General features: G+C 42.3%; 2 protein-coding genes across 3 annotated transcripts in view; one reads left to right on the top strand and one right to left on the bottom strand.

The window, feature by feature from the left end:
- Positions 1-4,730, bottom strand: part of PIDD1 (p53-induced death domain protein 1) — a 154,461-nt gene extending 149,731 nt beyond the window's left edge. For both annotated transcript variants that reach the window (XR_011201390.1, XM_069223108.1), the window contains exon 1: positions 4,233-4,730. The gene's annotated coding sequence lies outside the window, so the exon portion shown is untranslated. The remainder of the gene's footprint in view (positions 1-4,232) is intronic.
- A 214-nt stretch (positions 4,731-4,944) lies between these two features.
- On the top strand, positions 4,945-15,876 carry RPLP2 (ribosomal protein lateral stalk subunit P2). Its single transcript, XM_069223110.1, has 5 exons — positions 4,945-5,080; positions 10,417-10,540; positions 10,747-10,795; positions 14,793-14,888; positions 15,219-15,876. The coding sequence occupies exons 2-5, from the start codon at positions 10,418-10,420 to the stop codon at positions 15,296-15,298; spliced, it is 348 nt and encodes a 115-aa protein (XP_069079211.1). The 5' UTR covers positions 4,945-5,080; position 10,417; the 3' UTR covers positions 15,299-15,876.
- Positions 15,877-16,628: the final 752 nt, after the last annotated feature.

The following is a 16,628-nucleotide window of genomic DNA, read 5'->3' on the forward strand; positions in this document are numbered from 1 at the left end:
TTACACACCAACATGTAGTATAAATGAGTGAAATAAATGAGACAGAGGACAGGATATGCTCTATAATATCCTGGAATGTAAACGACCTAGGAAATAAAGACAAAAGAGGGCTAGTAGCCCCATACATACGGAGACTGAAACCAGACGTGGTCCTCCTCCAGGAGACACATTTGCGAGGCGCCTACTGTGATTATCTAGATAAAACGGCATACAGGATGCTTGCACATGCCGTGTTTACTACAGGGTCATGAGGCTTCACGATTCTGATCAGGAACCCCCCACTACCCGCATTTAGAGTTGTAACAACGTGGCTAGACCCCAACGGGATATATGTGGCAGTCAGGTCACTGTGGGGCAGATGAGGCATGACACTGATTAGCATATAAGCTCCCCAAGGCTGCAGAAACTACTGGAGAAGGACATACCTTGCCATATAACTGGAGGCAACTTTAACAATGTGAGGCATCCCCATCTAGATCGCACCAGTACGACTCTGCGGATGAGGGGAGCGACACCCTTAGCCGAATTAGTCGCACCCCTGGGGCTACACGCGCCGCCGTCACCTCACTGACCAAGCCTACACCTATTTTTCAGGGGCTCACAAAGTCTTCTCTAGAATAGATTTTATTCTGGCCCCGGCAGGAGAGGTGCCAGAGATAGCAAAGGTGGAATACCAGGCTAGCGGTCTGTCTGACCACTCGCGGCTGTGGATTGCACTAGGCACATGAACCAGGTGGGAGGAGAGGAGGCGGGAATGAGAGTAGGATGGAGACAACGCCTGGAAACTCAGGGATGAGACTATAGCTCGTGAAATTAAAGTAGACACAGAACTCTACTTTAAAGAGAACGAAGGATCTGTGTCATCCACCATTACGCTGTGGGAGGCTTATAAGGCAATATTGACAGATAGAGCACAAAACAGTATAGTCCTCAAAAAAGAAAAGAGAGACTCTGGAAGCACAAGAGATTGAAGCAAGACTGATAGAACAGGAACGACAACCCGGAGCAACATCAGGCCCCAATGTGATTCACACAATTGAGACACTCAGAAAAGAATATCAGGCCCTAACACATCAACAAGCGAAAACATTACTCCTAGCCACACAATGCAGCCTATACGACGCGGGCAATAACGTGAGGCGTCTTTTGCCATGACTGAACAGAAGAGAGGTAGAATTGCGATGGGTGTGAGACATATTGGGAGTAAGTGATAAACAATACACTACGAGGGAGATTGCAAATGAGATTGCGAGATATTACACAGAATTCTATAAAGTCTGCCCACTGGCAGACAGTCCCCAGATAACAGACTACCTTGGCGTGGTGCAGGCTCCAACACCGATGGCAGAAAACCGCCAATCCCTAGAGGAAGACCTCACCCTTTCGGAGGTTCTTATGGCTATTGACACACAAAAAAACAGAAGACCCCCAGTCCCAATGGCTTACTACCAGAGCTCTTTAAAAGGGAGGCCGGACACCTGCTTACATTGTTTACCAAGGCGAAAGAGGTTGGCATGCTCCCACCAGGCCTGCCGGCGCTACAATAGTTGTGATCCACAAGCCTAGGACGTCCGAGACAAAATGCAGTTCCTATTGCCCGATCTCCCATTCTGAATACTGAGACTCCAATATTAGGCTCAATATACGCTAAGACTCCTAACGGCAATCACCACCCCGATTCACAATGGCCAATCAGGCTTCATGTCAAAAAGGTCTACCAGATACAACCACTGCAGACTTGCTAGTTGGTTAGTGGAGACGAGTCATAGAGACGACCCCCAGGTTCCTATCTTTAGATGCCAAGAAAGCCTTTGACACAGTTCACCAGCCCTTCTTGAAACAGCCCCTGGTGAGATATGGGTTCGGTCCTAAACTTATTGCCTGGATTGACCTGCTCTATAGAGCACCGGTAGCTCGGGTCAGTGTAAAAGGGGAAAGGTCTGTAGAATTCCCAATTGAGAGGGGCCCGAGACAGGCGTGCCTACTCTCCCCCCTGCTGTTTGTCCTGGTGCTGGAACCCTTAGCCTGTATAATCCAAGTCACATCCCAACATTAGGGGCTTTAGAGGGAAGGGGCGATAGGGGATGAGCGGATTACACTATATGCAGCTGGCATCCTCATGTACATGACAAGCTGGGAAACAACCCTCCCTAGAGTATTTCAGGCCTTCAAGCGATATGGACCTTTATATGGCTGCCAATGGCTAAACTCACTGAATCGTGGGGTGTGCAGGTGGAGTCCTACTCTGATGACACCTAACAACTGTTGTCTTTTCAGGAAAACAATGATAATGCTTTTAAACAGTGTTTGCAAGGAGTGGTAATGTGGATAAATTCGGATAAAACCAAAATCCTTTTTTTTTCCTTCAGTGCCAAATGTACACATGTGCCTTACAGATGGTGGCCTGAGGAACTCACTCCTCCCACCCCTACCTCTACTACCAGAAATGTAGGAATCTTATTAGACTTGAACCTGTCCTTTTCTTCGCAAATCCAACAGCTGTCTTCATTTTGTTTTGCAAAGCTTAAAATCGTAAAAAAGATGCTACATCTGGTTTGAGAGAACACTCTAAAAACGATTGTTCATACGGTGGTAACATCAAGACTGGATTATGCATACTTTTTATTTTGGTCTGTCTGCTTATCTAAACCACAGACTGCAGGTGGCAAAAAAAAAAATGCAGCAAGACTGATTTTAGGAATAGCATATCATCGGTCTATCTCCCTCTCATTTAAAACGTCTCCACTGGTTGCCAATTGTTAAGAGTGTTAAACTGAAAGCACACACCTTGGCCTTTAGAGCATTCTCAAGATTCAGTCCATTTTATTTTAGAAAAAGACTACGTTATTACCAACAAGCTAGAACATTCAGTTCAAATAGCCTTAGACTGCTGCAGGCCGCTAAAATTGCTAAGAATATGAAGAAGGCAGATGTTTTGCATTTCTGACTGCCAAACTCTGGAATGCACTGCCCACTCGTTTTTGGATGTCTCTCTTTGAGTCCGTTTTCAAACGGAAACAAAAAACTTTACTTTTTGATGAGGCTTAAATTATCTCGCACTCCCATTACCTACATGCTAGTGTCGCTTGCTATTTAGCACCGGGACGATTCGTCTGAAGCAGCTGTGACCTATACACGTATAATTTGATTGACTGATTGATTGAAAGGAAAAAAGATAACACCTAAAACGGCCACCATGAGCTTACGATAAAAAGTTTAAAAAAAACACTCATGTGCTGCTTTTTGCAAATAGGTTTCATTTTAATTAACAAGCCCGTCAGGTGTGCCATGCATTTTATTATTATTACTATTCTTGTTTGTGAAGAGGGCGAGAAGAAATCACCGCCAAGCACTCAAATTGTAGACACTACAATATTACAATTCCAGCTTAATAATTTATAACAGCAACTCTGAAATGGAGAAGGGGGTAGGAGCGCCATCCAAATGGGCACCTAAAGACTAGCCATTAATCTAAATAACAATTTAACTTACTAATGGTTGAAGCCTTCTTGGTAAAGCAAGGGGAGTGCTACACAGATAATTCTCAGAACGTCTAGTCTCTGGCCTACAACGCGGGCGTTCCTCTGAGTAACGAACACACCCAAATAAGACTAACAGTAAACATAAGCAACCAGGGTTGAGAAATGTTGGCCCACTACCCTAATTCTAATGAGTCTTCTGTTCTACCCTGTTAATAATACCTGCAGAACTCTAGCCTTATCGTTTGTTTGCCAAGGTCTGCATCTTACATCCGCACTGTCTGACAGCTTGCGGCAACTTGTAGTACTGTGAAAACAGCAAGTTTGCGCACAGTCCGACCAATTCTAAATATAAAGATATATGTACAGTATGTAGAGCGAATGTATGCAATACACATTTAATTAATTCCTGTCGAGTCTCGTTATTTCTGGGTATCAAGTTTTACACTGTTTATTTATTTTATAAATTACACGACCTTTTTCTTGGTTAATCAGTATGCATAGGACCGATTTCGAAAATTATGAACGCAGTTTAATTATGCCATCCTATAGATTTACGGTGATGGGCTGTTCTCACTATGTCTAAAAAACAAACTGGCTACATATCAATATGTCAACAATGTTCCCCAAAAACTAAAGCAAGCAACATATATCCTGGTAATTCTAAAATGTTGCATTTAGTAATACATGTTATGCAACATGGGGCCAATCTGCAGATCCTGGCTATTTAAGTTTAATTGAGGCAACTCTTACCCAGCTGCAAACAGGGACCCAGAACACCGTCTATTCTTCCTGGTTAGGAACCTGTCGGGCTTTCAGAACGGCTCCTGCACTAACAACCCCCGTCCCATTGGTTCACTGCGGGAACATTCAATTTAGCCGTTAGGGCAAAACTGAGGTCTGTCTTCGGTGTTTATTATATCCAGCCTCCGATACACAAAACTTTGCAGTAGTTTGTCTTGCCACTACTCAAACGAGCAGCTAAAATCGTTTTTCGGTCTGTCCTGTTATGCCAGTCAGCTAGTTAAACTAGACAGAATTAGCTGTATGTTGAAATCGCCCAGGTGAAAGATAGTTTTGTGTCCTTAAATCGGCTTTAAAATGTTAATGCTTTATAAACCGTGAAAACATAAAGCGCGTCTTTCAAGATGTTGCGTGAGACAGACAATCCCATTTCTGGATGACCACATCGACAACCCTCCTTTAAACTGAACTGTCCCGTCCACCAAACTTCAGAACGCTCGTGCAAGTTCTTAAAATGCAAACAACGCTCGCATATCGAACAGTAAAAACCCCAATCCAACATGGCAACTAAGTACGGCACGAAAAAAAAACAACTACGCTTCAAGTGGTGGTACACATAGCCAATAGGAAGACGCGTTAGTGGAAATTGTGTTACACATTTCTTGAGTGGGTATCCGTAATTCCCAGGTCCTTGTGGGTAAGACAAGCTGGTGTTCAGGCCGTCAGGCGCAGGCGTGTTCCGCCTCTTCCGTCTTTCTTGTCTGTCCTCCTAGGCGCGTCATCTTCCTCTTTCCCACCGGGCTGCCGTAGTGGACGCACGCACCGCGCGTTAGCTCCTCTTTTAGGAACAGCTTAAAGTAAGTTAGTTCTTTGCGGTACTGGGAGTTGTCAGACACGGGCAGAAGCGCTTCTCGTCACGCGAAGCGAGTCTGCCATGCTTATTTTGGGTCAATCAGAGACATCTACAAGCAGTGTGCCCAGCACATGTTCGGAGCTATCGGAGAACAAAAGCGTAATGTGCTTTAGCTAAACGCCCTTGGCTCCTCGGTCTGCAGTGCATCTCTGCTTTACACAAAAACATATATACTTGTAATTATTGTACTTTGCAGTGGCTGTTTCTGGAAATCCTGTGTCTATAGCTATTGATTTTGTAATTAAATTGCTCTGGTTTCTTATCAGAGGAGCTGTTGCTATAAAATTGGAAACGTCGCTGCTCGTTCTGCAGCGTGCTTATTAACGAAGCCCACGCCACGGCTCAAACACAAGAGTGCCTGGTTTTGAAAGCATTTATTTTCTTTCCAGCAAAAGTGTCAGAGTAAACGTGGCCAATATAACAAAATACTTTTGATTCGGAAGACCATTTGCTAAGGTATGGAGAGCCTATCGGTAGTGTACATATATATTTAAATTTGTGTGTCGTAGTGTATCACCGCGACCTACATAATATGAAAACTATTTCGTGGTCATCGGTGAGAACCGGTTTTACCTCAATATCCCCAAACAAATCTTCACTGTTTTCCTTTGTAAATAACATGAGCAAAATTTGAACATTCTCATTTTACTGCGGTCTTTGAGTATACAGACATAGCATGTTTAATTGGAAGCAGTATCGTTCCGATAAAGCGGTAAAACCGTGCGCAATAGCAAACGTTTAGCTAGTGGGAAATAAAGAAAAAAATAAGCTCTTTAAACAGAGCATTGATTTAAAAAAAAAAAAAAAAAAAAAATCGTGTCAGTTTAACGTTTCCACACCAGTAGCAAGTTAAGACACAGATAAGTAATATTTTGGTACTCGTCCTCCGCCTATAAATACGACTGCCAGTAGGCAATCTTCTATTGTCATCTTTTTGTATGGTGGCATTATCAAATCAATGGACCCCATTCCGTTCCCCCAGAGCCACTGGGTTGCAGCATAGGTCAATATTACAATGTTACGATTTATGTATTATCTGTTGATTGTCCTGACACGTTTAATACCCAACGGTCATGCCCACATAGGGCGATTTGTTTGGATGTAGGCAACATGTCTCCACTGTAAATGGGTACACTTGGTGTTCCTTGGGCCTGCAGATTGCTCTAGTTAGTTGGATTGCAGCTTGGTCTCTATTCCTTCTATAATTTTCTGGCTAGGTTTAAATCCATTCCTTTCTACAGGAGATATAAGTTGTCTTGATGTGTAAACGTAGATGGCATGCTTCCTTTGCATCTGCCTGGCTTTTGTTTTTAGAAACTCGCGGTGTACAGTTTCGTTTGGGAGTTAATTTTGATAATGTTTGTAATGTTTAAAGTGTCTGATCTGTTACGCCATTGGGTCCTAGATATAGATTGTTTTCCAAGAAAACCAAGGCTGTGTTCCAAATGACAAACTATAAACGGTGCAGTTTTATTGCATAGTGGCACATTTCTCAAAAATGTTCAAGTTAGATATGGATGAATCCTTGTACAGCTTGAAGAGGCTTGGTCCAAATTAAACAATGGGGTAAAAGCTGTGCTTCCCTTGCAAAAATATTTAACTTATTTTATTATGTAAATTGAAGATATCAATCTGTATCAGGTAAACTGACACGATTAGTCATTGTATTGCAAAACACTTTGAGCTCATGTTTGGGTGCAAACATGCTTTCACATTATGCCGTTTTAGTAAATGTCTTTGTTAGTCATTGTTTACAGTTCACCAGATTCATCTTAGACAAATCAGGCCGAATAAAAAACCTTCTCGGCAGTTAGAAACATTTTGGGCTGGTGTCATCTAGCATCCCGTACAGGGAACGTTATAATTTTAAAGAACTTGCTCAGTTTGTTTTCACGCCAGCATACTTTTTCACGCTAGTGGCGGCTTTCTACCTTCCTGCTGATAACTCCCAAATACCCTTTCACCATCATAAACAGTTTATAACGACTTTGAGCTGAAGTGTCAAATCTTTGTTGGTGTCAGATCTTCCTTAAGATACCAAAGCCCTGGGCATGAGATCCTTTCTCTGTAGTCTTGATTAATCAAAGAAGTCTTTCTAGTTGTCTGTTGCTACCATACTGTTAAAGAGCCGAACAGACATTATCCTTCACTATACAGCTAACATTTCCTCCCTGAAATGTCTATTTTATTTAGGCTTCAATACAGGTAGCTTTTAGCAGTTTGTTTGCAAAAGGCCTCTTGTGGCCCATACCAAAATTTACTTTGGACTTATTGCCAGACAGTTGCTTTCCATAGGATGGCATTTTTGGATATTCCTAGACTTTTGCCATGCGCTTTCAGGGCAGCACTTTCTGCCATTCAAAATTTACTACCACTCAATTATTCCCCAAAATACTTGAGCCGTTTAAAGCTTCCCCAAAATATTCCAGGACTGGAGTTGGAATACTACATAAGGCTCCCAAAATATTTGGGGCAAAGTTGCTCTTTCCTTAAATATTCTAGGACTAAAGTTGCAATAGTAATTGTGACCTTCCAGTGTCGGGCCCCACCCACCGCTGCCCTGAGAGTGCAGTTCAGGGCAAGAAACACAAACAAGTGTTTTCTTATTCCTCACTTATTTTCTTGCTTCCTAGTTGGTAGCTTGCATTCCTTTGCACTTTATTTACTCTGGTAAATGGTATCTTGATGATTCTTTTGATTGGCTGCATTGCATACTTTCACAGGGGCCCACTTTTTAATTTTTGTGAGCACTCCATGACAGTGCACTTGCTTTCTAGCTCTCCCTTGTGTTCGGAGACTATTTAAAACCTATTGTGAGTACCCATCTCCAGAGGCGTTTTAGTCGTAACAATAGTGCTTTTTCTATGTTCTCTACAAAAATAAACTGTCCCTTAACATTTATACAAAAAGCGATTAAGGGTGTACAGAAAGCTGCAACATTTTTGAAGGGAGAATGTGACTAGTCTATTAACACGTATCGGTCGCGCCCCCACAGCTAAAACATTCTGAACAATCAGTGCATGAATTCCAGCGTTAAAATTTTCATCGGGAGTCTTATTCCGAATGTGCATTCCAGAGGGAAACTCCCCATAACATAGCAACCAGAGGTGACACCCATCAATTATTACAAGAGATCAATAACAAGTAGACCAAGTCCGTGAGCTATATTTCTAGAGTCAACACAAGTATCTCGTTGGTTGTCCACCTGCCTGTTTGTCTAATCACCAGCAGAGATACTAGTCCAGCTCTCTCCCTCCAGCCCAGAGTCCTCGTCCATGAACAAATCTGTTTCAGTAAATGTTTCTAGTAAGTGGGCCCAGAGCATTATCTCATTGGGCGCTTTATCCATGCGAGTTAAACTCATGCTGGTCTTCGGCCATTCCAGAAGGTCCTGCACCCATTGATCTACCAATGGAGCCCTAGTACCCATCCGTCCAATTGATATCCTGTGTTTTGCTAGGAGGAGCGCCAATAGCACAAGCTTGTAAGGGATCTTAAGAACCCTGGGCTTCCTTATCACTCCCAGGAGTCTTGTAGGACAGGAATCTCTATCCCTGTGGCCTGCTGTAAAAGAGGTACCACCAGTGCCCAAAAGGTGTATCTCAGTACATTTCCAGGCTAACTGTAAAAAGGTAGCATTTATGATCCCACTGTATGGGCTTCTAGTGTTTTTTTGGAGGGGTCCTTTTTGTTTACTTTTGAAGTATGTTTTTGCCGTGTAGAATATATATTTTTTTTTATGTAGTCATTTTAAATCTGTTGTTGCAGGATATATAACGGACTTGGGCTGCAGCCCTATCACAGTCAGCATCCTCAAACAGGACTCCCAGTTCGGTCTCCCAGGCAGCACGTGCCAGTCAGGGGCGTTGTTTGCTGTCCTACCTAATGCCATATAGAACAGTGTAATTAGATGTCTCCTCTCTCATATCAGTAAGCCGTTAAGGATCACTGAGGATCAGGGGGTCTTCAGAAAGGTTGTCCAGAGCACCTGTGCCACAACCTCAAGCCAGGTATAGTGGATGAATTGGCTGGGGCTCATCCCAAATGCTTGTCTGGCTTCTGGAAAGGAGATAAACCGTGCACTGGGATAGAAGTCTCCCACCAGCTGGCATCCATTCGCTCTCCATGGACATGTCTTAAGTCCATCGCCCTAAAGTCATCCAGGTCCCACAATCCTAACTCCTTGAAAAAGGGGGCCACCCCAATAACCTTCCTTGCCACCTTTTCCCAGAGCCTTGGCGTGTGCCTGACCAGGTAAGGGCTGCTCCGCCTGTCCTCCCCTCATCTATGTCTCCCCAATGCTTGGTTCCCAGAAGTCTTTTCTTCTAATTGTCTGTCGGTTAACCACTGAAGCATGTTGCAAATGAGATGCATAGTAATACCAGAGAGTCGTCCGACCATTGGAAAAGTCAGGTTTCAAGCGGGAACAGGGAGTTCTGGACTAAGTATAAGCAGCACGGGAGGAAGACCATCATCACTATTCCTACTCTTCCTATCATGGATAGTGAGACTGTTCCAAAAATGTATGGGGCTTTCGAAGGCTCTGTAGGACCCTAGCCACATTTCTTATCTTATGTCCTGCCTTCGTGTGTGACCCAGATCCCCAGATAGCGAAACCCCGGTCTCCCAGGTGAGCCCCACCTACGGCAGTTGGGCCCGAGGTTACCCTGTCAGTCTCCATAATGGTAGCAATATAGATTTGAGTGCCTTGACGTACAGACCAGAAACCTCACCAATAAGAGTCCAGTAAATGCAGCAGGCGAGGAATCTCCTCTGCTGGGGAGTGGATGTACACCAATGCGTCCTCGGCATATAACACTGTGTCTCCAAACAGTTATCTAAAATATCTTATCACTTAGTTTGAGGTGCACCTTGCATATTATTTGTGTGACATGGGGTATCTCTACTTCATGTTCAAGGAGTTAACCCAATTTGTCCCCTTCTGTATGCAGGAGTTGATCGTATGCCTTCAGTCCCACCCTTTATAGGGCGTTGGATGCCTCCCTTTAAGTGGCACACCATAGTCCTTGGTCAGAACACATGGCATTGCTCATATTTAGCTAATAGAATGCTTCTTGGGTTGCAGTCGTGAAGTCGGAAATGTAGTGTTCTGGGGTGAGGAAGATGTGGGGGTGTACACTTAGTATTTTGGTAAAGCATTGGTTCCAACATAAAGGACTAGCAACAAAATGGCTTTTGTTTGAATACATGCTGGACTGTCAATTTATAGGAGTTATTCCTCGGAGTAATGTGGGTAATGCATTGTTGTCCTTTCCATAGAATGCGTTACGTGGCTGCCTACCTTTTGTCTGCCCTCGGAGGCAATGATAACCCCAACGCAAAAGACCTCAAGAAAATCCTTGAAAGCGTTGGAATCGAAACAGACAACGAACGCGCCAACAAGGTATGTCTTAGTGCAGTCCCGCCAGCTGACATGGTACAGTTGCAGTCCCATCATTTGACATGGTACAGTTGCAGTCCCATCATTTTACATGGTTACATTTTGCTACGCTTCCCATTTTGATCTGTGTTCAGTCTTTAACGTTCTCCAAATACAGCAGAAAACTTTTTTTTGTTTTTAATAAACTAATATGGCTTTTATTCTTCTAGGTGATCACAGAACTGAACGGTAAAAATCTTGAGGAAGTCATTGCTCAAGGTAAGTGCATATTTCGGGTGGAAATCTGAGCAAATTACATCTCTACTTATTTTCTCTGTGCGCTAAACTGCAAAAAACTATATTCCATTATGGTTTAACCATTGATTAGCAACTTTTTTTGGCTGAAGTAACGTGGTCCGAAGGGATATTGTTTTCTCCATGTTATTTGTGCAGAAGTATCCTGCATTTCATAGTTAAGTGCTGAAGCTTCTTTCTCCACTTGCCCGCGGATCGCTCCATCCCTTTCCTCACATCTAACTCTTAGCAAACTGCGTTCCAGGAAAGCGTAAATGAAAACAGTAGCTACAGACTGATATATTGAGAACTCTTCTCAAAAAGAGCCGGCTACGTTGATTCCTGGACCCCTGACCAAGACTACTGGTTGTCACAATAGAGAGCAACATCTTATGGCTAAGTTATGGCGGAAAGGAACATCAAATTGTGCAGCGCTCTCGGAGTTTAAACGCACTTTAAAACAAATCTGGATGCTTTTGTAACTACACGGGTTCCTTAAAACTATCCTCACTTACCCTTAATACTACAGGAGTTTTTGTTAAGCAGGGTTATTCTCGATAGGAATCCTGCATGTACACAGTTCTAGTACTAAAAGGTGGTTCCTGTCCTCTCTGCATCCAGTTGTTAAATAACTTTTTCCTAGCTGCGTTCCTTGCCTTCACACTATTGTTGTCCTTTGAATGAACCATTAATATGTATAGGTTCAATTTTATAAATGCAACATTTTGTGATTCTTATACCAGACATGCTCAAATGCCGCATGGTTTGAAAACAATCGGCGTCTCACGTTAATATGACTTTACTTGAGTTGTAAAATGTGACTGAAGGATTCTTTCCATCTTGTCTGAAGTATTCAAGGTTTGTGATTCCTCCTGAAAGGGCGATCATTACATCCGAATATGCACCTTTGAGAGAAACACAATTTTGATTAAAATTTAAGATTTGTCTAAAATAGTGGGTTTATACTCGTGTGGATTCACTGCATTTGTCATAAGTGCCACAGTATAGCGTAATTAAAATGGCCCTGGTCATAATTCAATCTACTGTTTGCTGGGTTCTTTTGCCACGCAGACGAAAATTCAGTATTCCCCGGGAATTATGTGCTACAAAACACTTAATCTGTCCATATAGGTCGTGTTTGACATGGCTTACTGTGGTTTCTGGGCCATACTTGGCAGTGACACTACAATGAGTATCACAGATCTAGAGCCAAACACTCCTTTTGCGATGGTGCTTTAGTGGATCTGGTGGTTGAGGAAACACTTTTTAGATTTGCCCTTAGGCTGCTCGGGCTGTCTTGCCAGCCTTGTGTGTTTTGGAAAAATGGATGTGTGCATGTTTTCGGTCTAACTTCTTTATCCCTTTGTGTGTTCAAGTGTCACTTAAGTTATGCTGCAACCCACTTCAGCCTTTGTCTCTTCATTGCAAGAGAAGTAATTTTGCATATGCACATCTAATGTTTCATAAACTGTACTCAACTTTGAGACTGGCGTTTTCCTCTGTATTGTACGTTTTTAATGCCTATGGCATGTGTTTTTGGAAGATGGCCAAACCTATTGTTTTTTGCTGATGCTTAGTGAAGCCTTCAAATACTTCTCCCTGCCTTTCCCCGAAGCTCCAGGTAGCTACCCCTGCACACAAACTTACTGCTAACAATTTCTCACTGTTGCTGGGTTCTTTCCATATTGTTAATATCTTGGGATGTCTTGTTTTGTCTGGAGTCCATTCTAATATCCACAGGTTAGTGTGTGTACCTGTTGGGTTTCGCTTATGGACGAGATTAAATTGGCAATGCCTTCATAAAATTGTCTTACTATTATGTCTGATAATTCCCAAGGCTGTCCAGATATTGATCTTTTGGAAAAGGTATTATGATAGTATTTCATTCTGATTTTTAAGTATTTTCCGATTCTAGCACTAAAAGATGTTGCATCGTGTTTTTTTTTTTTTTTTTTTTTTTAACTCCTGCGTTCACAACTAAAGGTTCCTGTGACTTAACCACCTATATGTGTTGTTTAATTTTTTATAAATTTCTCCCTAAATGCAGCATTTTTGCGATTCTCGTGTAAGACCTGTTCAAATAACGAACGGTTTGAGAACAATCAGCGTCTCCTGTTAACACAGCTAGTGAGTTGTAAAATCTAACAAAGCATACATTCTTTCCAACCTGTCTAAAATATTAAGGCTTGTGTGGCCTCCTGAACGTGGGGACATCATGACACCTGAGCATGCACCTTTTGAGATAATCGGAATTTTGTTTAAGAATAAACATTTTGTAGAAAATGGTGGATTATACAAATGTGGATTTACTGCATTTGTTGCAAGTGCCACAGTATTGCATAATGAAAACGGTCCTGGTCATAATTGGGTCTACTGTGTGCTGGGTTCTTTTTGGCATGCGGTTCAAAGTCAACTATTGCACTGGAATTATGTGCTACAAAATTCTTAACGCCCCTGACACTTCTTAATGCGTTCAAGTAACCATACCCAGCGAGTCTGGGCTTGAGCGAACTTCCCTCAGCACCAATAAATGTTCCCTCACCTATTTAATGCTAGCCCCCTTACCGGGTTGTGCAGCACTAGGCTGTTGTAGTCCGGACCAGGCTGCAAGTATTGTGGTCTTCTGCAGTGCAGATGGCACTTTTTACAAGCGCTGCTTCCTTCTACCCAGTTGGTCTAGTGGCTAAATATGAGCTTTTAGAAGATTCTGCCTTCATCTCCTGACAAGATTGAGCGACCCTGGTCAAACCAATATCCCTCTTGTCTCCATCAGAATTTAGATGTCATTTCAGTGTGTAGTGTCGGCTGCACAAGAACACTTTCGCTTGGTTGTCAGCATTGTATACAAACTTAATTCACAGTATTTTTATCTTGGTGAGGTTGCTGCTCTAGGGGCAGTCACACTTTTAAGTGTGACGTTTCATTCAGTTTTTGATTTAAAATGGTCGCACAGCGTTTTGTTAGGGCGATTTACAGTTATCAGTTCCTGTGTGATTCAGTCTCCGTTTTCAAAAGTAATGGCTTTCGGGCCTGTCGAAGAGTGAACAAGAGCAAAACTCAATATTGGTGGGGTTCTCGTTTGGCCAAAAAAACTATCTTGTAAAGCTTTCTGTTTGCTATAGGTGAATCTCTAAATAGGACACACTTGCCATGAACATTCATTTGTGAACCCGAGGTTTTCTCCGTGCAGATTTCGTGTAAATACAGTTTTGGCAGGCACCCTAAACAGACCTTGGCACTGCAGTTTACTTCTGGGCTTTACGGAAGTAAGGGTTTGAGTATGCATATCCCCTGTAGACTAGGATGTTTATTTCCAGGCTCACTTGCCCTGGTGCCATGTGCACTATGTAAATCTCCTTCCCAGAATTGTAGGGACATTCTAGGAACTCGTTGTTTTCGTTTCAAGAAAAGGGGTAAAATATATGCAACAATTCCTAGAAAGTGCTTGATAAGATGTTTTTACTTCGTGTCTATATGGAAACCTTTCCCCCAAAATAGCATGTGCGTTGTTTCCGAATCTGCTGAAGTGGCATTTTAGTTTCTTTGCTGTTTTGAACAGATTTGTTTACATTTCCGCGAGTAAATTGAGATTCTACATTCTGTGCTCTCTTCACAACGCCAACTACTGTTATGTAAAAACGTGTATTGGCGAAAAATAATCAATTGTTAGACATGCGCCTGTATTTTTCACTTGTGTGGTGAAATATGCTCTTTCAGAGCCCTTCCTTCTGTGCGGTGGAGACTGAATGGTGTGGGACTGTTTAAACGTCTCAGATTGAAATACAGAACTTCTGCTGAATGTTTACAAATGCATATTCGAGGCAATGAACTGCTTTACAATTCACATACCAATTCCACTGAGCGATCAGGACAAAATGTTGACCATAGCGAGACTGCATCCCAAATTGCACAAGGCTGACCAGCACTCAATTTAGTTAATACTTTTTTCTTTTTCTGTTTTTCTTTTTTCTTTCCTCTCCAGGGTATGGTAAACTTGCAAGCATGCCCGCTGGCGGAGCAGTAGCGGCGTCGGCAGGTGCTGGCTCTGCTGCCCCGGCTGGAGGTGCTGCTGCTCCCGGTAAGTCAATAGTATGGCAGTATGACGTTTCCGTGGATAAATGAAGGCTTGCGTGAGTGTTAAGCATTATAAACTTGAGAAGAAACAGGACAGGCGAGTTGGGCTGAAAGTTGTCAAACGTTATCTAGCTGAAGCTATACGAGTTCTGCCTCCGGTTGTCCCCAGTATAAATGGACACCATTCACCTGTTTCAAACTTGCACTGGGAGGTTATTGATATATGGAGGGGTGGGGATAATGTAAACTTTGAAGGGACTTAATTGTGAGAAATAATATATATTTTTTTTCTTTTACTTATGTTAATTTAATTTTTAATACTTTTATTTTATAGCTGAGGAGAAGAAGAAAGAAGAAAAAGAAGAAGAATCTGAAGGATCCGATGATGACATGGGATTTGGTCTATTCGACTAAAATATTTGCTACTAGAAAAAAACAATAAACTTTGTTTAAAAAAAAAAAAAGTCTGACAATTTGGTGTACAGTGATGTTACTTGGCACTTACTTTGGAGAAACACACTTTAAATGCTGATTTTTCTAAGTTTCCTTAAATTCAGTGGCTTATAATTTAAAAAGAATATCCGGGTAAACTTATTTTTAACAGTGGCTGACCCAAAGCTTAGGGCCAAGGAAAGCAGTCTGTTTTGGATCACATGGTGTTCTCATGGCAGCACTGTTGGTACATGCTTGTTCTTTTGGTCTCTGCTGTAACCCGGGGAGGGGTGGGGATAATTGAACTCGCACATTTGCTCTACTTCTGAATCCTGACTACAGCAACCAGCAAAGCATAGGCGCCACCAGCAGGCCCCTAGAGTCCTGCAGTATTTGGAGGTTATTGGTAAGGGTACCTGGATCTCTACCCATCATTTCACACGGCTGCAATGTAGCACTGTAAAGCCCAAACCTCTGTTTATTGCTGAGTTTGCACAAGTTAATTCAGTTTAAAATACATGGAATTCTGAAATCTCTGAATTAAAAGCCTCTCTAATGTCTTTATAGTCTTCAATTTGTGATGCACCCAGTTGCTGATTTACAAAGCAATGTCATAACTGGTCTGTAATAACTACAGTCCATTTCTGACGTCTGCGCATGCTGCCTGCAGCAAAAGGGAAAGGAAGGTCTGGTCTCATAACTAAAGCAGCTGCTTGCAGAACAAAAAATAAATTGGGCTTTCTGCTCTCTTTATAGCTGTCCCATGACCAGCTGAAAGAACACAATTATGGCAACATGTTCAGTTTATTTTAAACTGACCTATTAAACTAATCCTAATATATTTTTCGTACAAATTCTAACAGCTTTTTTTGTGTTTAATTTTTGCACTAGATTCTATTGTTATTCTTAGTTTGCAGACATCCTCTTATGAAGGCGCTGTGCACCAAGGATTTATGCAGGTTTGTGGGAGAGGCATTGTATTAGGAGTAAAGTACTCCTGTTGGGCATAAGGATATTTCAAGTCATCTCAGTTCTATAAACTTATTTAGGACTCGTGCTTTTGGCCTCGTTCCTCTACTTGGTCATGCAAGTCAGCGATGAGCAATATCTTTATAATGTATGGTGGGGGGGACTTTAATCCCATGTATAATACAGAGGAGGCTTGCAGTCCCTGTATAAACACCTGTAATTTAATGATGCAGATGCTCACCTGTAGCTTACTAAATCATTAAGCCTGCTGCCAGCAGCTAAAGTGAAGTCGGTCACAGAATAATTACAGCGCCTGGCTTCGAAAAATCTACTCAACCTAACT

This window comes from Pleurodeles waltl, chromosome 3_1 (genome assembly GCF_031143425.1).
Source record: "Pleurodeles waltl isolate 20211129_DDA chromosome 3_1, aPleWal1.hap1.20221129, whole genome shotgun sequence".
Lineage (NCBI taxonomy): Eukaryota > Metazoa > Chordata > Amphibia > Caudata > Salamandridae > Pleurodeles > Pleurodeles waltl.

Bases quoted from the DNA above. Each gene is read 5' to 3' on its own strand.
- RPLP2 (XM_069223110.1), top strand. From the start codon at position 10,418: ATGCGTTACGTGGCTGCCTACCTTTTGTCTGCCCTCGGAGGCAATGAT. The intron at 10,796-14,792 runs GTAAGTGCATAT...TTTCCTCTCCAG, and splicing joins TGAGGAAGTCATTGCTCAAG to GGTATGGTAAACTTGCAAGC. The intron at 14,889-15,218 runs GTAAGTCAATAG...TTTATTTTATAG, and splicing joins TGGAGGTGCTGCTGCTCCCG to CTGAGGAGAAGAAGAAAGAA.